Below are 22976 nucleotides of genomic sequence, written 5' to 3'. Positions count from 1 at the left end.
ACTGACAAGACAAGATTGTTCAGTGGTCCGTCCATCCTCTAGTAGGTAGTCCCTTGAGTTTTCTGTGAGGTGGCCAAATAGCTCAGCTCGAGGGCCTGTGAGCTGAGGCCGAGTACACACACCACCCACCCCGCTGTGACAGCTCAGCTCCTCATAGAAGCCAGCACTCAGACCTTACCACTCACCCAGGGCTCCACTGCACCAGTCCTGGGGCTGGACCTTGAGCAGGTGATTCCAGGCTGTGGTATTGCGCCCCTAGATCTGCTTGGACTATTAGACTCATGCTGTGGCCCCTGCAGAGAGGAGGGGAGCCTTACCCAATGCTGCTCCGGTTTCCAATTCCTAATGTGCTTCCTGCTTCTCATTTTAATTGATCCCATTAACCAAATTTTAATTGATGGAAAATTCTTTCTGATCTTTTCTCTCTTTTTTTAAAGGTGATGGACAGAATTTGTTTACGAAAGACGTGACAGTTATCGAGGGAGAAGTTGCAACCATCAGCTGCCAAGTGAATAAGAGTGATGACTCCGTGATTCAGCTCCTGAATCCCAACAGGCAGACCATCTACTTCAGGGACTTCAGGCGTAAGTGTCCGTCGCTGCAGTATTACACGGCAGCTGATTTCCTACATGTTGTATGATGAAGAGACGACCAGGACTCCTCTGCTTAGCTCAATGTTAGGTGCTCAAGGTTTAGTCCCTTCTTCAGAAGGGAGACGAGGTGTGCAGTCATAATCTTTCTACTTCATAGAAACTTGAATGGTCCCTTTTAAAAGCAAGGCGGTCTTACTTTGCAATAGGAATGGGTTGTAGTAATTCAAGGTGAATTGCAATTGAGTCCCAATACTTCGCTGCTACAAACAACTCAAACAGGGGAAGGCCGGGAAAGTAGGGCATACTGAAAGGTAATCTGTTTGAAGATTGAAATTTTCAAGGCAATCTGAACCTATAAAGACAAAACCAAACCTCCTGTCACCATAGCACCTCTGGCATGTGGAGGTGTCCATGTACGAAAACGTTTGCAAATGGAGTGTCACGGAAGTGAATACTGGACACTTACCTGCATATCACAGCCAGGGTGCAGGTGGGTGCTGGGCTTGTGGAGAGCCAGAGAAGGTCTTCTGAAACTTGATTTGAGAGTCTTGGTGCCCAACAAACACGTGTGGAGAGTCCCCTTTGCCTTGTTTCCACCCCACCGCAGTGTTCAAGACCTGTGGACAGTGAATAATCTAAAGAATATTTGAGAGGATATTTCATCCTTTTGTAATAATCTAGCCTTTGCCAAAATTAATATAAGGACTTTAAACATGAATATTTGTTATAAACAAGTGAGTCCACATACATGGCTTTCCTGTGTTCTGCCCAGTTGGCTCTACTGTGCTTAAGAAACTGCAGGGCGAGATCAAGGCCTCCGGGGGCCCCTGGTCACCTTCTATCCCTGAGAAGTTCCACCTCAAATCATATCAATAAAGAGGCCCTGTGCACGAAATTCATGCACTTGCAGGGAGGTGGGTCCCTCAGCCCAGCCTTATCCCTCTCGCTTCTCACGGCCCACCTGCAGCAGAGGTGGGAGAGGCTCCTGCCACCGCCACTGCGCTCACCAGCCATGAGCCCGGCTTCTGGCTGAGTGGCGCTCCCCCTGTGTTAGTACACTGACCACCTGGGGGCAGCTCCTGCATTGAGCATCTGCCCCCTGGTGGTCAGTATGCGTGATAGCGACCAGTTGTTCTGCCGGTCATTCCACTGTTAGGTCAATTTGCATATTAGGGTTTATTATATAGCATACCAAATACATAGATAAATCCAAATTAAATTGAATTATTTTTTTAATAATTTTTAAATGATTTTTGTAAGCCCTGCTCCCTGAACTTCCAGTGCCCAAGGGGACTCCTGGCCCACCTTCTTCCTGTTTTCATCTTACCCATGTCTGACAGAGCATCCAAAACCATTTCAGTAAGGGCTGAATTCTGACACACTGAGGCGGAGGGCATGGGGGGTGGGGGGGTGAGTGTGTGTGCATGTAGGTATACACACTCACACGTGCACCCACGTGCACCAGTCTCCTTTGGACAGGTTATTTGTCCATGTGTGGTTAGTGCCGAAGCCCAGAGAGTAACTCGGGAAGTACAAAGGGTACCTCCCCTCCGGGTGCGGGAGACTCGGAGTTTCCACTCTGCCGCTGCCGGGCCAGGCCCGGCGTCTCCCTCCGCTGGGCCGGGGACGCAGACTGCCCCTGTCTCGGTCACCAACCCTGTGCTTTGTTCACAGCTTTGAAGGACAGCAGGTTTCAGCTGCTGAATTTTTCCAGCAGTGAACTCAGAGTGTCGCTGACAAACGTCTCCATTTCCGACGAAGGAAGATACTTCTGCCAGCTCTACACCGACCCCCCGCAGGAGAGCTACACCACAATCACAGTGCTGGGTGAGCGGCACGGCGTTGCGGGGAAGGGCACTGTTCTTGTCTTAGGCTGGCCCGCCGCCCATCTGGCGGAGTTTTTAAAGTAGCCTGTTTTGCCAAACACTCTGGGGAACGCGACCCATCTATGCAGATCCCACTTGCTCTGGGGTTGCAGACCTCAGGCTCCAGCAGCAAAACTCAGGAGGATGTGGAACCTCAGATGAATCCCTCTCCATGGCCATGCCATTGCTCTACAGGAGGCCTGATTATTCTAGAAGTAATAGGTTCCTGCCGATTGTATAGGATTGTTTCCTTCTGTGCAGGAGGGAGAGACGGCCGCACAGCTGGGCCGGGCCGGGCTCTGCTATGAAATCCGCCTACTGGTTTGTCCTTCTGAGTTACACCTCCTTTAATATTGTCCCCCTTTTCCTTAATTGCCTTGTTTATTGCTTATACTCTAGATCAGCGGTTCTCAACCTGTGGGTCGCAACCCCTTTGGGGGTCGAACGACCCTTTCACAGGGGTCGCCTAAGACCGTCGGAAAACACATATATAATTACATATTGTTTTTGTGATGAATCACTATGCTTTAATTTTTTTCAATTTGTAACAATGAAAATACATCCTGCATATCAGATATTTACATTACGATTCCTAACAGTAGCAACATTACAGTTATGAAGTAGCAACGAAAATAATTTTATGGTTGGGGGTCACCACAACATGAGGAACTGTATTAAAGGGTCATGGCATTAGGAAGGTTGAGAACCACTGCTCTAGATCATGCTGTAGCGATCATATCTCATGAACTCATACTTTGCCACAGAATTGCCACCATTGGACCTAAAAGAATTAGGAGCTCCTAGGGCGGAAAGCTGAGAAAAAGCCAGGCTGCTGACGGGCCTCTGGGGCACCTCTGGAGGGTTTGCGTCTCCACTTGTGGTCACCGGATTGTGGCTTCCGCCAAACCCCAGCGGCCAGGTTCCCGTGTGTGTGTTTGAGATTGCCCGCAGAGCCCCTGTGTTGGAGGAGGTCTAAGTTGGTCTCATTTTAGACAGACTTACACTCCAGTGCACACCACCAGCTGATCGGATTTTGAAACCAAGTTTTCAAGGGCACACACTACAGCGCGAGGCAAGATCTCTGATTTGAACCTTCGGGGAGGTGATGAATCAAAGTCTATTTGAGGCGGCAGGTTGCAGCTCTGGGTGTAATGATAGGAAGATTAAAGAGCAAAGATAAATATGAAGGTGGTTTTGCTTGGTGTGTGTGACCATATATGTATTTATGGATGTACATATTGAGCTACTGCCTCGGTACTTTATTTAAACACAGCTATAGAGGGAAAATATTTTTTTATTCATTAAAGTAAAACATGTTCCTAACGCTTACATACATGTTCTTGATAAGAGGAATACTGACTTCAGAAAGCCATGTTCCGGGCCTGCCCATGCCGTTTCGAATGTGGTCTGTGTTAATGACGGCAGCTGGCAGGTGTTCCTGTTTGTCTGACCCACGCAGACCTGCAGCAGTAGGGAGCGTGGAAGGTTTTGCTGGGACGGCGACGGTTCCGGTATTTTGGAAATGTGTCAAAATCATGAGCATGCTTTGGACCTTTTCTGTGCATCTGCTTGTACAGAAGCATTTGCGAACACCGTTTGCTGATTGGAGCAAGTCATTAGTGGCCTGGACCTCAACCTCACCGTTCACCCACTTCCCCACCATAGTTTATGGCTTTTCAACAAGAGTGACAGCAAAAAAAATTGAATATAGTTACGGATTCTGAATTTTCAGAATGTTTTGTTACATACATATACCTTTAAGTATGAATATCTTTATTCCAAAGAAAGAAATAGTAATCGTAGAGCTCAGTCATCTGCCCGGTGACAAGCAGAGTGAGAACCAGGAGTCAAGCCTGAACCAGACCTCGTGTTTTCTCAGAACCTTGTGTCTTCTAGTTGAGGTTACTTTCAATGAAGTCCTGAAACTGCCTTCCCAGATGTTTTTCCCTGAAAGAGCCCATCTTTTGTTTTCAGGAATATATCTGCCCCTTGGGAAGCAGTGTATGCCTGTCAGTTTCCAGCGTCTGGTACATTTGTCCTCAGGCCCCCGGACAGGAGGTCTGACTGCGCACACCCACTGCTTTCTCCGGCCCCTGGGTAAGGGGTCTGACTGCGCACACCCAGTGCTTGGGGGGTCAGCCTGCCAGCACTAGGCTCTGAGAGGAGCTCTACCTGTAATGCTTTTGGAGGCCTGATTATTCTAGAAGTAATAGGTTCCTACCGATTGTATAGAAGCATTATTTTAACTTAAATATACTTGAAAGTAATGCTAGTAGATACTCTTGCTCAGGTATTATGTGTTCATTTAATATTCTATTAAATTTACTGTAGGATTTCTTGATGAAGTAAAATTGTTGTCATCAGTGTTTGAGTCTTTCTTTTTCCAAAATCTGGCAAATTCCACTGATACTCAAATATTCAAACCTTTCTTCTACGGTGTGGCATTTGTAGATACATAGTGAAAGAAGAAGGACATGTTAGCATCTTCATTTCCGTCCACAGTCCTCTGGAGAGGCCTGTGGGGACGAACACCGATGCCCTGCCTCCGTGGGTTGAAGGTGCTCATTTTAGTGCATCCGTTAGTCGTTTGAAGCATCAGCAAAGAATTCAGCATCATTAGAAGACACAGAGATGGGTATTTGTTAGTTACTATAATGTTTATGCTCTTACCCATGTAAAAAGGAAACTTCTATGACATTTTGCGTGCATTTCTCCAATTCACATTGTAGGACTTTTCCACGTACTGCTGTTCATTGGAGGAGATGAACAAGAGAGAAAATACACTGCTTCAAGATGAATACAGTTACTGATAATAGTAGCCAGTATTACTCTACCCCTGTCCTTCCAAGATTAGTGTTCACTCTTAAGATTACAGGAACAGGAGGAACTAATTATTTTAAAGGGTCTTAGAGTGAGATTTCACGTGCTGATCAGTTTTAAGACTCCTCTCGTGTAATTAAGGTGGCATCCTGAAATTGCTGATTTTTTTTAATGCTTTAGGTGCAATGTTTATAATTGGCGCTCGGATAGATTTGAGGTTGGCTAAGAAAAACCGTACCATTTCTTTGCTATTTTCTAGTATTTCCTTCTATGTGACTTTTATTCAGGTTTTCATCCACACGCACATCCTCAGATATGTTTTGGTTATTTTCTAATGGCCGCAGGCAGTTTTTACTAAATGTGACTATTTAGTGGGACCATGTGTGTTAGTAGTAGTTTTCATTCATTTTTTTATAAATGGATATTTATACTTTGCTAACCTATTTTGTATTAGAGTAGGCAGTGTGAAGTCAAAGGAAAAATAGGGTAGACTTAATAGACCAAAATAAACTTTAAGATTTTCTTGTTCAACCCCCTTTTTTGGAAAGATATACCTAAATCACTTCACTTCTATTTTCCAAAGCATTCTTGTTCTTAAAAATAAAATAAAATTGAGCCCTGGCCAGAGTGGCTTGATTGGGTGTCGTCTTATACATTGAAAGGTTAGGGGTTAGATTCCAAGTCAGGACGGGTACATAAGGCAATCTCTCTCTCTCTCTCTCTCTCTCTCTCTCTCTCTCTCTTTCTCTCTCTCTCTCTCTTTCTCTCTCTCTGCTCTCCCTTTTTCCCTCTCTTTCTCCCTTCCCCTCTCTCTAGAATCAATAAGCATATCCTCGAGTGAGGATTAAAAAAATCTGAGAGAAGTCACCTTTATCACTAACATCAATATAAGCCATTGGGACTCCCATGATCAAATTTCACTCTATGTTTGTAAACCAGACAACTCCTACACTAGACTGTGTCTTCTAATCTTAGTAAAGATCAGAGACACTGGCCACGGTCTTGGGAAAACTGTGGACTTGGAAATAATCACTTAACTGCGTCTCAGGCTGCTCTTGTCCACAGGAACAAGTCCTTTATTTTTCTACATTGGTCACAGTTTCCAACACTTTTGAAGTTTCCCACAAGTTTACCTCAGCCATCAATTTAAAGATGACTTCAGCTCTTCAGGAAGGTATTCCTGGGATTAGCATCGTTATGGGCATCTCCCTGAAAGGTTAGGGAACTTTAGAGCACAGTTGACCCTCTGGGGTCACGACCCCCTCCACCACCAACTCCCCCACCCCCCTGCACAGTGAAAATCCACAAAGAACTTTTAGTCAAAACTTAACTGCTAGTCGCCTACTTTTGACTGATAACACAAACAGCCCATTAACACATATTTTGTATGTTATATGTATTATATACTGTATTCTTAAAATGCGGTAAGCTAAAGAAAAGAAAATATTAAGAAAAGCATAAGGAAGATAAAATATATTTACAGTATTTATTGAAAAAAGTGTGATAAGTGGACCCACACAGTTCAAACTTGTGATATTCAAGGGTCAACTATATACCTGTTGCAAAAAAAAGGAGGCGCTAACAGGAAAATACTAACAGTAGGTGACCCAGACAGGGACCTGTTTGCTGCCAGTCACTCTGTGGGCCCCAAGCAAGGTCTCGGAGACATTGGTGGTTCTCCTCTGGCCTCGTTTGTGTCCACCCCTTCCTCACCCCTGCTCGGAGCCAGCAGACAATATAATAATGCGAAAAAAGCCAGCCATCCGCATCCTGGCCATCTCAGTCTTAGGGAGAGCATAAGAAATGCCCATGGAGATGAGCAGCTGGTGCAGGTGGTGAGGACAGCTAAGGTATCTGAAGGCTCGGCATGAGAAAAGCAGAGAAGGAAGGAAGAATCCCAGCATCACACAGAAAATGAGATCTGACAGAGACGGTGTTGACACTACACGCCGTTGAGACTGACAGTGATAAACTGGATCTGTCCCATCACCAAGAGCGCCCTTCCGCGTGTTCCCGGAGCTGCGTGGCACCAGGCTCTGACCCGCTCCGGGCTTACTCTTTCCAGGAGCGCGAGCTTCGTGCATGGCCCCAGCCTTAGCTGCTTGCCCGTCGTGTCCTCAGGGGCCCACCTTCCGTGCACTGGACCTGGTTTCCTCACACTGAGTGGGTCCCATCAGTCAGTGATGGACTCTCATGTCTACATTTATGGGGAGGACATTCCTAGTTTTTTTACTCCTTGGTTGTTTGCCTTTTGTCATTTCTTTTTCTGTTCTTTAGAGTTCACCAAGATCTTACTGTCTTTAGGCTTGGACAATCTCACATTTGCTTAAACAGCATTTTCTTGAAGATCCCTATTGTACTGCACTCAGAATTCAGTAGTCTCTGTTGGCGCTAGACATCTATTCTCTCTGTTCCCTACCAGCTCTCTCGGTACATGCGATGAGAACCGATAAACTGCCTGATTTTCATCCAGCAAAGATAAGTTACGTTTAGGAAATGGCGAGCTGAAGCTGCCCCGTTTACTTATGTAACTGCCTTTCTGTGTCTCTAAAATGCTAACAGATGTGCAACTCCAAATTGGATATTAGACTCTCTCTCTGCTTTTTTCCCCCTGAAGTGTAAGCTAGGGTAGTTCTTTCTCATGTTTAACTACTCATTGGGGCCATATCACTTTAGCAACACATCCAATTGAGCGAATGTGCTATTTTTCTCTTTCACGGGGAAGAGAGGAGGCCTGCTTTTGATCTGGTAGTTACCCATCACCGCCACACGGTCTTGCTGAGAAGCATATGCAGCAAATCATTTCCTTTTCCATCATTCTCTACAGGCATTTCCACCTGCTTTAACTCAGCATAAAAGTCTTCCTTTTTCCACATTGGACCAGAGCAGGTGGAAATCCCCAATACGTGCTTTAATCCCATAGTTTTTTGAAGCAGTATCAGATTTATTATTCAACTTGATCATGGGATGGCATGTGTATACATATTTAATTTCTTGTTTCTCTTCTGAGTTGAGGGACTTATTAATCATGTCTCAGAACTGTCTGCTTCTTCGTGGTGGTCAGGGCACACACTTAGATTCACGCACGGAATTCGGCATTTGTACTGACTTCTGTTTCAAGAAGCTGGCATCTCATAGGCAGTTTCACTGTTGCTCAGTGTGATGAAAAATAACATGATTTATTCATCATCGTCATCATCCTACGTACTCTTGATTTGATATTCAGCATTTTAGCCACAAAATATTTTTTTATTTTATTGGATGTGGGTTTAATATACTTAGAGAAAGGCAGTTTTAATTCTGATTAATAAAACTACTTACAACTACTTAGTGATCTTTTCTACCTTTGATTTCCAAAATCTGGGGCATTTAGAATCTGGAAAGTTACTGCGAATGAATGGCATTTCCTGTGTTACTGCATCCTCATGGCAGGATTTTACTATGTGCTGCCCATTGGAGGTGATGATTACATTCTGGGTCTCTGTGAGTGGTTTTGACCAAATGAACTGGTTCCCAGGTGCACTTTTCTGCGGATGTTCATGGTGAGGGATTCTTTTAAGAGACTCCAAGTTTCTGATCTTTGCTGGTTGACTGTAGATTCTTTCATATGACGATTGAAATCAAAAGGTTGAGTTGAAGGAGAAAGATTTCTTTCAGAGACTTCCAGGTAAGGATGGTAACTTGAATTGTGTGTACTCCTCTTGCTTTTATCTCTACTTCTGATCAATTTTTAAGTGACTGATTTGTAACTAATATCTATATTGTTATAACTTGGTCACTGATAACTGAGGAGTGGGAGACTGGTCGTTTTGTAAGATACTTTAGGGCAGAAATTCTGAATTGAGCAATTGTGCATAATTCCCTTTATTTGATGGTGACTTTGTATGTTTCCCTCCCAGTGGCAGTTTGTTTTAAATTCCCGTCAGGAATGTCCGTTACTTGTCTTTGATTTGAGAGCAGTGGGGCTAGTTTCTAATGAATGGAAGGATGCGTGCAGGAGTAGATTCTGTGTGTAAACGCACACACGTTTGCTTTGCAGTCCCACCACGTAACCTGGTCATCGACATCCAGAAAGACACGGCCGTGGAGGGCGAGGAGATCGAAGTCAACTGCACGGCCATGGCCAGCAAGCCAGCCACCACTATCCGGTGGTTCAAAGGCAACATGGAGCTCAAAGGTGAGGTGCCGCCAGGTCCCGGGGAGGGGGGGTTCCCTTTGGGGAAACGAGAGGGAAACGCAACCCATGCCTCAGAACAAAGGCATTCGTCTAGAGGTGGTTGATCGTCACGGACTAAAGGCGTGGGGCAGAGCATAACCGTGCTCGTGTCCTCATTCCTGTCCTCCTTCTGTGGTATGGGGGCTGATGGTCGGGGGTGTCACTGTGAACTGGAACCGCTGTCAGAGCTGCCCCAGGGCTCAGGCTGTCCATGCTGTTCCCTCCGTTCTCCTTGCTTTTACCTGACGACCCAGGGTGGTCAGAACCCCAAGTCCTCATGTTATCCATTTAACAGTGTATCACAGCCTTCACCGTGTGCGCTGCGAGTCATCCTACCACCGGCCGCCCCGTCAGCTGAGCTCAGCGTGCTCTCCTGAGCCGTGGCCACGGCAGGGAAGGTCATCTTCATTGTGAACCTGCAGACACCCCCTTGCGTGTGAAACCTGTAGTTCAGTCGCCCGTTTCCTGGCTGTTCTGCATAGCATCTGGTGTGATGGCAAGCAGGCGGCCCTGCTCCCTATTCCCACTGTCTCCCCAGGCTCGGCCATCCCGGGCTTCCTTCCTAGATCTCAGATAGCTGCTACCTTACCCACTGCCTTGGCTGGAGGTGCAGCCTGGCCCCTGGCTGCCCCTCTGTCAGTTGTCCTAAGCCCTCAGACGTGTTAGCATCCGGTTCTCTAGCAGCCGGCACCAAGGGCTCGGCCGGACTCCCGGTCATGTGACAGAAGTGCTGCCACGTGCCTCCCTTGGCTCTGGTGGGATGTTGATGTTACAGACAGCATGGGATTCTGGTGAAGATGACACGAGTGAATATTCGCAGGGCATGTGGCTAGTGTCTGTGTGCGCTTGTTAAGTAGACGAAGGGCCCGGGAAGAAAGGAACCGTCCTTAGAAAGGGGACGGAAAGCTCTCTGCCACGAACCAGATGAGTCTGTGTAACAGCCCCCGTTCCAAACAGCTCGCTCTGTGTCACCCCCCTTCCTGGGCGTGGCTTTGAAAGGAAGGAGTTCCCCATTTCCCCTCTGCGTTTCTGTCTGAGTGAACTGAGCCATGAAATGTGTACCGATTCGGACAAAACATTAAAGGAAAGTTAATGGTGCGTCTTGTCCCAGGGAGGGCGGGGTGTAGGAATGGGCGGCCTTGGCCTATTCATCCCTCCGGAAGCCTCCCCATCCAGCCTCCCCATCCGCACGGCTCCCGGCTTCCATCTGGCCTGACGCCCGCAGCCTGCTTTCTCTCCCCACACCCTGCGTGCGCTGCGGCCTTTCAAAGGTCTCAGAGCTTAAGCATTCCAGTTACAATTTCAATTACGCAAATCCATTTTGTTCCTTTCCGCCTTGATTGATGCTGGTGGGGGTGGGGAAGGGTGTTTATCCTTCTCCTGATTAAGTTACTGGGGGGCTCTGGGTGACACCCTGGAATTTCTAAACCAAATGACAGCCTAGCGGACGGGTCAGGTTCAGATGGTGGTAGGATGGCACGCTCTTCTCTTCTCCTCTCCTGAATGCCTTGAGCAGTCAGATGTCAAAAAGGTTCAACCTTCAGCTGCCGTTGGGGGACGTTTTAGGACAGAAGAAACGTGTGTGATGTATTTAAATGAAAATGGTATATGTAACGTCTAGTTGAAAATATCTGAAAGACCACCCTGCCAGGTTGAAGTGTAGGAAATACTCATTTCTCAGCCATCTCCCCACAGATCGTCCTTATCCCAAGCGACGTCCATCCTCTTTGGTAAAATAACACTGGGCTGGGGCGGGGGAGCGGAGGATCTGAACACAGCGATAGATATGCTCTCAGCTTCTGGCTTTCTGGTATGGTTTCTCCCCAGGCAAATCGGAGGTGGAAGAGTGGTCGGACATGTACACCGTGACTAGTCAGCTGATGCTGAAGGTGCGCAGGGAGGACGACGGGGTCCCAGTGATCTGCCAGGTGGAGCACCCTGCCGTCACCGGGAACCTGCAGACCCAGCGGTACCTAGAAGTACAGTGTGAGTACCTGTCGCGGCCGTGCTGGCTGCTGTCACCGTCACCGCAGACAGAGCAGCTGGTAGCTTAGAAACAACAGCACTGTCTCTCTCACGGTTCTGGAGGCTGGGAGGTCCGAGATCAAGGCTCAGCACGGTCATGTTCCGGAGAGAGCCGCTTCCCGGTGCACACAGGCACCTTCCCACTGCGACCTCACCCGGAGAAGGGGCTGAGGAGCTCTCTGGAATCTCTTTTAATCCCACTAATGTGGCTCTACCTTCAGACCTACACACCTTCCAAAGGCTCCACCTCCTGGTCCTGTTCCGTGGGACATTGGGTCTTCAGCATATGGATTGGGGGGCACACAAACATTCAAGCTGTAGCAGTGCCCATGTGTTCTGTTTGAGGGCCCAGAGCAGCAATTGCTTAAAACATGTCAGAAGCCATTTATTGAATGCATATGTTCTGGTAGTATAGATAGAATTTTTATCTAGCTGTCTTGGTAGAAAAATAAGCAGAGGATTATTTTACTGAAGCACAGCCACATTACTGAGTGCCAATAAGGATTTCGAAAATACTAGATTTAACCTAAATATGAAACTTTAAAATGATTCCAATCTGCTCTAGCATATGAGTTAATTACATTTTTTGAATATTGACTATAATCATTTCTATGTCAACCTCAAAATCTAGGGCAATCTCCTCTCCCCCTTTTTTAACCCCCTTGTAAGTACTAAAGTTTTTATAGAAGAGATTTTATTTGCATTCAGCAGTTTGCTTAAAATTGCACGTTCTCTTCCATTTTTAGCTTACGTGATACAGTGGCTTTAAAAGTGGAACCCTTTGGGCTCAGTGCTCAGTCCTGCCGGCTTCACCAATAAAAGCCATATCGTGGCGAGTGAGGTTAGCTCCTCACTGTGCCCTGTGGACAAAAGGTGTTCTCTTCATCTTCTCTTAGGGGCTCTCCTACTTGTGAAAAAAATATGTCTTCTGCACAAAACCATCCTCGCACCAAGGTTGCGTCTGAGTAACCACCTCTCATTTTCCATCAAAAGGCTCCTGGAACTTGGCCTCTGGTGGTTCTGGGAGCCTTGAGTGTACAGAGTGAAAAGGCTGCAAATATTTGGTGGGGTGGCAGTGCCTGGGGTCTGATAAGGAAACGCACTGCCCTCCGTGAATTCTTCTGTTACTTCCCTGGGCTGCTGGAACGTGTCCACAAACCTGTGACTTGAAATAGCAGAAGTGCATTGTCCCACGGTCCTGGGAGACAGCAGGCTGAAAGCTGGGTGCCGGCAGGGCCGGACACCCTCTAAAAGCTCCGGGAGGAGCTTCCTGCCTGTTCGGGCTGCTCATGGCTCCAGGCTTCCTTGGCTGGTGGTCACATCACTCCCTTCTCTGTCTCCATCTGGACGCAGCCTTCTCCTTTCCTGTTTGTCTCTTAGAAGGGCACTAGTCATTGGACTTAGGGCCCACCCAGATAAATCCAGAATGTTCTTATTTCTAGATCCTTTTACTGTAGTTACATCTGTAAAGACTCCTTTTCCAAATGAGGCCAGTCCCAGGTCCCAGGGGTTGGGAAGTTTGGGGACCACCGTTCAGCCTCCTGCAGTTTTCATCATGTGTTTAAATGGAGCAAAACAAGGGATTAGGCAGGGTACAGAGTTTCCTCTGAAAGACCACCGTCCCAGCCCAAGCTTTGCTTATTGACTCTGTGAGCCTGGCTCGGTTTAACATTACATAATGCAGATTTTCCTTGTCAATTCATTTCCTTTATTTCATTATGTAGCTTCATTATGGCAGCTGCTTATAATTTTCATATCACTAAAACTATTGTGGTGTGATGTCCCTATAATGGGAAAACATAAATGATCAGATGTTATCTAAATTGGCAGTTAGTAGATTTCTTTTGACTTTGTTAATATGTAATTCACTTAAGCAAACTTAATATCCATTAACTTCCCTTGTAGGGGCCCATTAGCTTCAATAATACATTAGCTCCTTTGTGAGACCTGAGTGGTACTCACCCAGTTCCCGCCCCAAACTCTTTCAGTAGCTCCCCCAGAATATCTTCTAAACAGCACATGACCCACCACCTACAACATGACACTCACCCCCAATGCACAGGACTCCAAGCACTGCACTCCGACCTCGGGAGACATGATAATGATATTTATAAGCTGTGTCTTCCATGCAGTGTAGATTCAAGTGGCCTTTGTTCCTTAAGAGAAGAAGTGAAGCACCACCTCTGAATGCATTTTACTTCAGGCCACAAAGTGCGGCCAGCCCCTAGCTGCTGGCCAGGACCACAGTGCCCCCAAAAATGAAGACGCAGTTGCTGGTCATGTCCCTCTACGGCGCATCTCCTCATGGGAGGCCCTGCTCCCTTCTCCCCCGTCAGCCACACAAACATTGTATCCCTGATACTCCATATTTTGGAATGTATGTAAAGAAAAAAGTCGTCCTGCATAAAAGAAGGTTAAGAATCGCAAAGCATTACCTTAATCTGCGTGGAACTGAGAGCCTGGTGTGGCACCCTAAATGCGACTCTCTGCTCAGGAAAGTCACCCGCAGGCCCCTCCCTCCATCCCCAGAGCTGGACTGAGGACTTTGCGGGGTCAGCCAGGTATGCCCAAGTAGCTTCTTCAGGCACAAGGGGAATTCTCTACATCACTCCTACGGCTGCGCTCTCTGGAACCCAGCAGCTGTGCACAACAAAAAGCCTCAGGCCTCAGACTCCCAAGGCGCTGGGTCACTGGGCACCAAGTTCTCAGGCATTGGCTGTGGTGTTGGTGACTCAGCTCCATTCTCCCAGAGGAGTCCTCTCCGCAGACAAGCCATGCCGTCTGGATGGCCAGGAGAGAAGGAGGCACTTAATTGCCTGAGGTTCAGTAGCCAGTCTGCATGGATAGTGAGTCATTTTCGATATCCTGTGAGAAGTAACTTTATTTATTGGCTCCAAACCCTTAGAGTCAGCAGTTCTTAACCTTTTCTGGGATCACTGAGCTCTTTAAAAACCCTTTGATAGCTACAGACCCGGAAAAGATGATCAAAATTACATATTCCCTACATTTTGCTCACAACTTAAAAGTCTGTTGACCCTACAGATTTCCCAACTTCAGTGATTTGAGGGCCACTTTCACAAGTTTTACCATATCAGCAGGTTATCTGTGTTCCTGTCCAATTGAGAATTTATCTTTAAGTCACTTTATTGCTTTAGCCTACTCAAGACCCATATAAAAGATCTATAAAATTATGAGTTTTATTTGCCATATATATATCTAAATCTAATAAATATTAGTTAAATAAGTATACAACTTAAAAAGACATACAACTATTATGTTTGAGTGTTTTTTCCTTTGCCACCTAAAAAGATTTCTTATATTATTCGTGATAAATAGTAACTTATCACCAGGAAGTACTGAGTTCATCCTCGAACATCAGAGGAAGAATTGCTCTACTCCGGATGAATACAGCTACTTTGGGGGCAAAGCTAACCTGATAGGATTAGCATTAAGTACACTCGCTTGGCCCAGCCGGCCATTTTGTCACATGACGGCTTATGGAAACCTCTCTTTCAGCTAAGAGGATATGAACAGGGTTAAATGACACATAAGGGATTAAATTCTATATAAATTATGTCCTCTTAAGAATACTATTTTTAAAAAGGAAATGAAATAATGAGAGTCTACATGGTATGCCATTAAATATCTTATTTTAAATGCACCAGGAAAAGGAGGAGCGAGATAAAATGAGCACACTGCTACCATACTGCGTAGAAGACGGCTTGAGCTACAACTTGGAATTGCTTTTGTCTTGTGGATTTAAGTCCTAATTAACTGAACACAGAATTCTGCAGCATTTTTTCGTTAGGACCCTGTATTGGAGGTATCAGGAGAAATTGTGTTGCCCAATTATGTGAAAAATCAGCCAGAAGTGGATGCTGTCACACTTTTAATAATCCTTAGATTTTTGGTGAGTGTAGATATTAATTGTGCAGTATGCATTGAAGTGATTAACATCAGAGTAATTTATCATCTGGAGATTTCTGAACATAAATAAATGAGTTGTTTTGTTCACAAGGTGTTGACCCCGTCAGAAGTAGAGAATTAGAGCTGTCCCTCCCCCTTTTATTATAAATATGAAAGCACCACAATCAGCCAAGTGTTCAGTTATTTGATTTTCTGGGGCATTAGCTGCTCTTGTTTGTGACATTTCCCTGTTGAGTGCTCGTTTGCAAGCTCATTAGGAAGGTTTTCTCACAGGAACGTTGCTGGGAACGGAGAGCGTACAGTAGGGCTCTCAGCTTTCCAGCTTTCCTCCTGAGACCGGCAAGGACACAGCAGCGCGCAGCTAAATGCGTAAAACGGAAAACACTTGTACTTGCCAGCTGAAACTCCAAGCTCTCTTTCCTTAGCTGCTGGGCAGAAACGGTTTTGCTTTTGAATGTTCTGAGCTGTGTGACCCTCAGTTCTTCCTGTGCGTTTTTTTCTCGGGAGGTGCGTGGGGTTGCTGGTGTTTACATCACAGTTGATACAGCAGAGCGGAGCCTGGTGCAATTGTAACCGTTCGCGCAGCCTCAGATCGCGGGGGGAGCGCAGGCTTGTCAAACAAGAGGCTGTGTAAACGAGAACAGCTCACTGTCTGCGCCTTAAAGAAAACTGTCTCAATAGCATCAAGGTGGCCGCACAGTGAATGAGCCGGGAGCCGAGAGGAAAGCTGTGACCCTCAGTGCGGAGCCAGATCGCCGCAGACAGGGAAGCCTCGCTGTGGACTGAGGTGGCCCTGAGCTCTTGAATCACTGCTGCGTCTCCTGCTTTCTCCCATCGTAGTCTTGCTCTTTAAGATGTTCTTGCCGAACGCCTCATTTTGCGAGGGTTCTGTGTGTGATTATTTGTAAAAAATAAAATAAAAATTACGAGATGAGTCTTGAAAGGGAGCATGAACAGACCCCAGAAGTGGGTGTTGGGGCGCCTTCCCCGTTCTGATTACCCTCTGACAGTCCATCACGGATGTGGACATGTTTCAAAGCGCGTGTTACTGACTCAGGCAGGCGGGGGCTTCGTAAACCCATGTTCCCCTTCATCGAGGTCCAGAGAAGGCGAGAGGTTTGCTTTCCTTCCCTCACCTGGGGGGAAATTGGGCGTGGAGGGGACAGTCTGCCCTGCTCTTTATCTGTGTCAGAAAAAATATTTCCCCTGTCCATGGGGCCCTGCAGGGAAGCAGGGAGGAAAACCTGGAAATCGGAAGCCATGCTGTTGGGAGTGGCAGGTGGGTCTCGGGAGCAGCTCGTGTCCCGCCTCCTTGCCCGAAATCTGCTCTCAGGTGCACTCTTCTCAGAGCCGGCTGGGCCGGCGGGCCTGTTCTCTCCGATCTCGTCTCGTCTCTGTCCTGCACGGAATACATTCTCCCTTCCACTCTCCTTTCTTCCGTTTTGTGTAAAGCAATGCATTGAGTTTCAGGGAGGTTATTTCAGTATTTATTATTCCTCATGAGCAATACGTCTTGGAGACCCCATGCACACTGTTGTTTTAACCTCTGGTTTTGTATTAACACAAGTTCCGGACCCTAGATGGTCAGTGATGCATCTGCCAGAGCAGGCAGGCGGCTGAGTAACCAACACACAAACACAAGGAGCAGATGTTTGGCCAAACACACTGTGAGCAAGACGGGAATGGCCTGAAGGAAGAGAGAGCACCTGTGCCTCCCCGGCCTTCGGAAGACGCCGGGAGAAAGCTCCTCTTCCCACCACGGCCTTCCTGTGCCTCCTGGCCTGGCCCAGTGTGTCTGAGAGGCGTCCCTGTGCCTGTGGGCAGTGGGCATCAGCCAATGTGTCTGTGAGAGGCGTCCCTGCGCCTGTGGGCAGTGGGCATCACCCAGTGTGTCTGTGAGAGGCGTCCCTGCGCCTGTGGACGGTGGGCATCACCCAGTGTGTCTGTAAGAGGCGTCCCTGCGCCTGTGGGCAGTGGGCCTAGGGAAGCTAGTGTTAATTTGTATTCTTCACTTACTGGTTTTTAACTCAAGGTCAGGTTTTGATCCTGTGAAACGTTACATGATCGTGAACCGGCATAAAGTCTGAACGAATGGGGAAATGGCCTCCTTTGTAATTTCCCTGAAGATGCCAACATAAGATGCACCAGAAGCGCTAATTAATGAGCGTCGAAGTGGAAGAAAAGAAATCAACCTGAGCTGCCCTCACATTTTGGGAGCTGGATTGACCTTCCAAAAGAGACATGCAGTTATGTTTTGTGATAAGGCTGGTCAAGCAATTAAATGCGGGGGCCTTGTATGCCAGGGCCGTGGCCGCCTACCAATCACAGCTGAAGCGGTGCGCTCCCACCAGCACGAAGCTTCCGCACGGCCAATCGCAGACGGCCAGCTGGGCGGTCCAGACAGGCACCGCTTCAGCTCCAGCCAGTCAGATAGTCGCACCTTCTCTTTCACAGCCTTTCCCAACTCGGTGGGACAGTGCTGAGTTCTGTGCCGCCATTCAGACTGACGTGAGCTTAAATCAGCCCAGAAATTGCAGTGAGCCTATTTGATCAGATAACAGGAATAAGGAGGGTTCGTGGTGTGTTTGGTTGCTTGGTTTGTTTGTTTTAATTAGAGCTAACATTTCTCCACCTTCTCATTCATTCATTCATTTGGCAAATACGTATTGAATGCCCACTGTGTGCCACCAGGGATACAAAAACCCCAAAACTTTTCTTTCTATAGAGCTAAAGGTCTCGTGCAGAACATCTTGCCCAGTGTTCACTTCAGATCTTGAAGGGAGTGAGTGTGCACCCCATTTAAAAAGCACCAGAAACAGAGCTTTCTACAACAAAAGCCCAGAATACAGGTTGATTCTGTTGGATAAACAGTAATTGCAGAACCTACTAAACGACTTGCAAGTTGCAACAAGGGGAAGGGAGTTGTGTTCTGCTGTGGTGATGCGGCTGTCCGTCACCAGTGGGACTCCGTCACTCCCGGGAGCTCTCCCCCTCAAGCAGAGCAGAGGGGGCAGCAGGGCCCTCACCTTGCAAACAAGTTAAGGCGGTGAAAATCACTCAGGAAGGTCTGACAGGAGAAAGCAGGCCTTTGGCAGGGTGTTTTACTGGCCAGTCCCACACTGCTCTCTAACCACCCATACCTGCTCTCTAACCACCCAGACCTGCTCTCTAACCAGTCCCACACCTGCTCTCTAACCACCCACACCTGCTCTCTAATCACCCACCCCTGCTCTCTAACCACCCATACCTGCTCTCTAACCAGTCCCACCCCTGCTCTGTAACCAGTCCCACACTGCTCTCTAACCACCCATACCCGCTCTGTAACCAGTCCCACACTGCTTTCTAACCACCCATACCTGCTCTCTAACCACCCCCCTGCTCTACCACCCGTACCTGCTCTCTAACCAGTCCCACCCCTGCTCTCTAACCACCCACACCTGCTCTCTAACCACCCACACCTGCTCTCTAATCACCCACCCCTGCTCTCTAACCACCCATACCTGCTCTCTAACCAGCCACACCTGCTCTTTAATCACCCACCCCTGCTCTCTAATCACCCACACCTGCTCTCTAACCACCCACCCCTGCTCTCTAACCACCCACACCTCTGTTAGAAATGTCCTTCAGAACAGACTCCTCTCCCAACAGTCTGGCACCATCTTTGGGGCTGATTCTTGTTTTGAGCACCAATAGCCCCTAAAACTCACCAAATATCAGGTTAATATTTGCATTGTCACCTACTCCAAGCTGTAGTAATCCTCCATGATTGACAGAGACTCTTCAGTCAGTGCGTCCCCACCCGAATGCGCAAGCCAGGCTGTGGGACAGTGGGACCCTCCCCCGGCCAGGCTGTGGGACAGTGGGACCCTCCCCCGGCCAGGCTGTGGGACAGTGGGACCCTCCCCCGGCCAGGCTGTGGGACAGTGGGACCCTCCCCCGGCCAGGCTGTGGGACAGTGGGACCCTCCCCCGGCCAGGCTGTGGGACAGTGGGACCCTCCCCCGGCCAGGCTGTGGGACAGTGGGACCCTCCCCCGGCCAGGCTGTGGGACAGTGGGACCCTCCCCCGGCCAGGCTGTGGGACAGTGGGACCCTCCCCCGGCCAGGCTGTGGGACAGTGGGACCCTCCCCCGGCCAGGCTGTGGGACAGTGGGACCCTCCCCCGGCCAGGCTGTGGGACAGTGGGACCCTCCCCCGGCCAGGCTGTGGGACAGTGGGACCCTCCCCCGGCCAGGCTGTGGGACAGTGGGACCCTCCCCCGGCCAGGCTGTGGGACAGTGGGACCCTCCCCCGGCCAGGCTGTGGGACAGTGGGACCCTCCCCCGGCCAGGCTGTGGGACAGTGGGACCCTCCCCCGGCCAGGCTGTGGGACAGTGGGACCCTCCCCCGGCCAGGCCTGTGGGACAGTGGGACCCTCCCCCGGCCAGGCTGTGGGACAGTGGGACCCTCCCCCGGCCAGGCTGTATGACAGTGGGACCCTCCCCCGGCCAGGCTGTGGGACAGTGGGACCCTTGGGTTCCTGTCACACTGTGCTCGCTCTCCCTGCTGGGCCCGGAAGCAGTGAGCACTTGCTTCGCGGCCATCCAGCCCCACTGTCACTGGTGTCCCTGCATATTGGGTGGAAGCTAAGGAAGAGCCCTAGTCCCCAACACAGCGCCTGAAGCAGATTTGCACACAAGCCCTTGAGCTCGGCTCAGTGAGCACGTCAGGGAACGTATGACACCCACATTCCTGACTTAGAATCTCAGGGAGAGAAGGGGCTGCCTGTAATTCCGGGGTGATAGGTCTGCTGGGCTGAGGGAGGCCTCCCCCTGGCCGCACTCTTCTTGCTGGTAGGATGTAGGATGGTGGCATCGCACCCTTTTAAGTAAAGACCGGATGCAGTGGTGTTGGTCCGGAGAGGAGACTGGTCATTTGCATAGGAGAGTGAAATCCAGGTCGGGGCGTTGAGGTTCATCTTCTGAGAAGATCATAGGATGTGCGGCAAGGCCAGGCTGGCGTGACATCAGCTGTAACCTGCCAGCAGCCATCCCCGCCTCTTTCAGAGTGTCCTTTTATATATGCACACGTTCCCTTTACAGGGAGAGCAGAGTGCGTTTAAAGGAAGCCTCAGCAAATCAGAGCCTCTTTCTGACGTTATTTTTTAATTGGCTGCTCCTGTGGTGTGACCTAAAGCCTCGGTATTTAGCCCCCCATGCACCGCTGACTGATGAAGGGATGTTGATGCTAAGGCAGTCTTGCTAAGTGTCTTTTATGGGGGGTGGGGGTAAAAAATTCCGCTGTTTATGAAAACCTCAGATTCCTCGACCTAATCGTTTGGCTCTTGGTGATGCCATCTCTATAATTGTAATGTTCCAAAGTGTGTGGACCTGACTGTTTTTCCTGCTTCCGTGGCAGCTCCATTCTGCAATGACACGGAGCCGCTCTGAGCGTTACATTCCTGGGCAGTTACTGCACTTGGACAGAAAGTGTCACCTGGCTGGTGGCCTATGCCTGACACCACCAGCCGATACATAAAACGGTCACCAGAAAATGGACGGGGCCTTACCTCATTACTTAAAAATAAATCCTGGCGACTGCTTCTGTTTCAGAAGAGATTCGGTGGGTTATAGCATTTGATTTATGAACATAATTAAAACATTACTGATGAGCCTGGGCCATGCAGTCAGCCACCTGACGGCTCAGGATTTTGACAGTCCTCCTGCCGCCAGGCTCTTGCTGGGAACTGTTAGCATCCCTGCGTTCTAGAGGTGCCAGTGGGACCCCAGGTTTCCAGTCTCCTGTGGAGAATACGGAAGTTCCTCTCCCGGTGAAAAGGACAGGGAACTGGCCTGTCTCTGAGTTTCCTTCACTCAGGGAGGGAGCTGGGCACATAGACCTCTGTTTGGTGCCTCTGGCCCAGCTGGCCTGCAGTCGGATTGTATGCCTGTAAGCACTGAATGTGTGACAGGAAGACATTTTTGCTGTGTGATACCAGCAAGATGAATGTGTACCTTTTCACTTAGCTATTAAGGTAACTGTGGCAGCTGTACCCATAGTACATGGTAGTGTGTCTCCAGAAACCTAAGGGGTAAGTTAGGAAAATCAGTTACCAAAAATGAAGGTGCCTGTCCTATGGCTTAGTATATGATTTTTAAACATAAATTCCAGATATAGAAAACTTAGAGCTTGTTCTTCCTAATTTATGTGAGTAATTGACAACTGGTAAGCAGCCGTTAGTAACATAAAGAAACATTTACCTAAAACAAACTCAGTTGTACTGAAAAGGCAGAGTAGATCAGATGTTCAGCACTCCCTTTATTTTTAACCAGAGGCCTGGTGCACGAATTTGTGTGCAGGTGGGGTCCCTAGGGGTGGCCTGCGGAGATGGGGCCCCAGCTCTCGCCCCCAGGCTTGTAGCCCCAGCTAGTGCCCCCAGCCTCGCAGCCCCACCTGGCACCCTGACATGGCCTGGCACCGCCCCCTTACTTGCTCCACCATCCCGTCTGTAGGACAATCTGTCCGGGCCATGCCCCCCACCCAGCTCCCTCAGTGCCTGGGAGTCGGGTGGCAGCCCCGCCCCCGCCGTCGCAGCTGGTCACCTTCTGCAGGGCGATCAGGCTCCCACTAGCACCTGCCTTGGCCTGGCACCGCCCACTCACCTGCTCCACCATCCCACTGTGGTCCCACTCTCATCAGGGCCGGCAGTGCCTCCACTGCCGCCCACTGCCAGTGCCCACCATGTTCCTCGCCACCCCCTGGTGGTCAGCACACATCATAGTGAGCAGTCGAACTCCCAGTGGTCCAACTCCCGGTCGACGAACAATTTGTATATTAGGCTTTTATTATATAGGATGGAAGTTGAACATGTAGAACCCTTGGTGGCTATGCTGAAAAATATATCCTCTCTGATTGCTTGTAAATTACACAAGGGGAAAAAAGCCTTGGACATAACCTTTGCTTCCCCTTCATTTCTGTGCTGAAGTCAGCACTGCATGGAAAACGTAGCCCTGCCGTGAGTCGGAGATTAACCTGTGTGCAGACGTTACATTTCAGCCCGAGTTTGGGGCTTCCTATTTAGTCTCACCCAGAAAGGTCCACGGGTGAGGATGACAGAGGCTCTCGACCAGGGGCTCTGTCACTGATGCTGTCTCAGAATGAACGGTCAGGCAGCGGGTCCCGTGTGGCCTCTGCTATTGTTGTTGCTGTGGTTGTGTTTGTTTTTCATAAACTTCGCCAGCCAGCCTCTCTGGGTGTGTGTCATACACCAAAACCAGCAGGCTTGGTTGTATGTAGCTTACGGTACAGCCTGTAGCTCTCAGAGGAGCTCTGCCCACCAGCAGTCAGTCCTCGGTCGAGGTCGTCCTGCTGTCCTGTGCCCGGCCTTTCTTTACTGATTCCCTTCCTACAGTCATCACGCCCGGAGACCTTCGCCGTTTCGCCAGCAGGTCTAAGAATAGAGCCGTTTGTTACCTGCAGCTCATCTGGCCCTCAGGCCGGTGAGCCTGTCAGAGACCCAGCTTCTTGGGAAGCTCTTCCCACTCTGTGTCAGC

At 48.8% G+C, this 22976-nt stretch overlaps 1 protein-coding gene across 5 annotated transcripts in view; it reads left to right on the top strand.

Moving 5' to 3' along the window:
- Positions 1–22976, top strand: part of CADM1 (cell adhesion molecule 1) — a 362854-nt gene that overhangs the window by 289293 nt on the left and 50585 nt on the right. For all 5 annotated transcript variants that reach the window (XM_006761547.2, XM_006761545.2, XM_006761544.2 and 2 more), the window contains exons 2-5: positions 438–584; positions 2268–2420; positions 9318–9455; positions 11322–11480. In XM_006761547.2, the coding sequence (XP_006761610.1) occupies positions 438–584; positions 2268–2420; positions 9318–9455; positions 11322–11480 (597 nt within the window). The remainder of the gene's footprint in view (positions 1–437; positions 585–2267; positions 2421–9317; positions 9456–11321; positions 11481–22976) is intronic.

The sequence above is a fragment of the Myotis davidii genome, unplaced genomic scaffold, assembly GCF_000327345.1.
Source record: "Myotis davidii unplaced genomic scaffold, ASM32734v1 scaffold97, whole genome shotgun sequence".
NCBI lineage: Eukaryota > Metazoa > Chordata > Mammalia > Chiroptera > Vespertilionidae > Myotis > Myotis davidii.
This window is presented reverse-complemented; position numbering and strand designations above follow the sequence as displayed.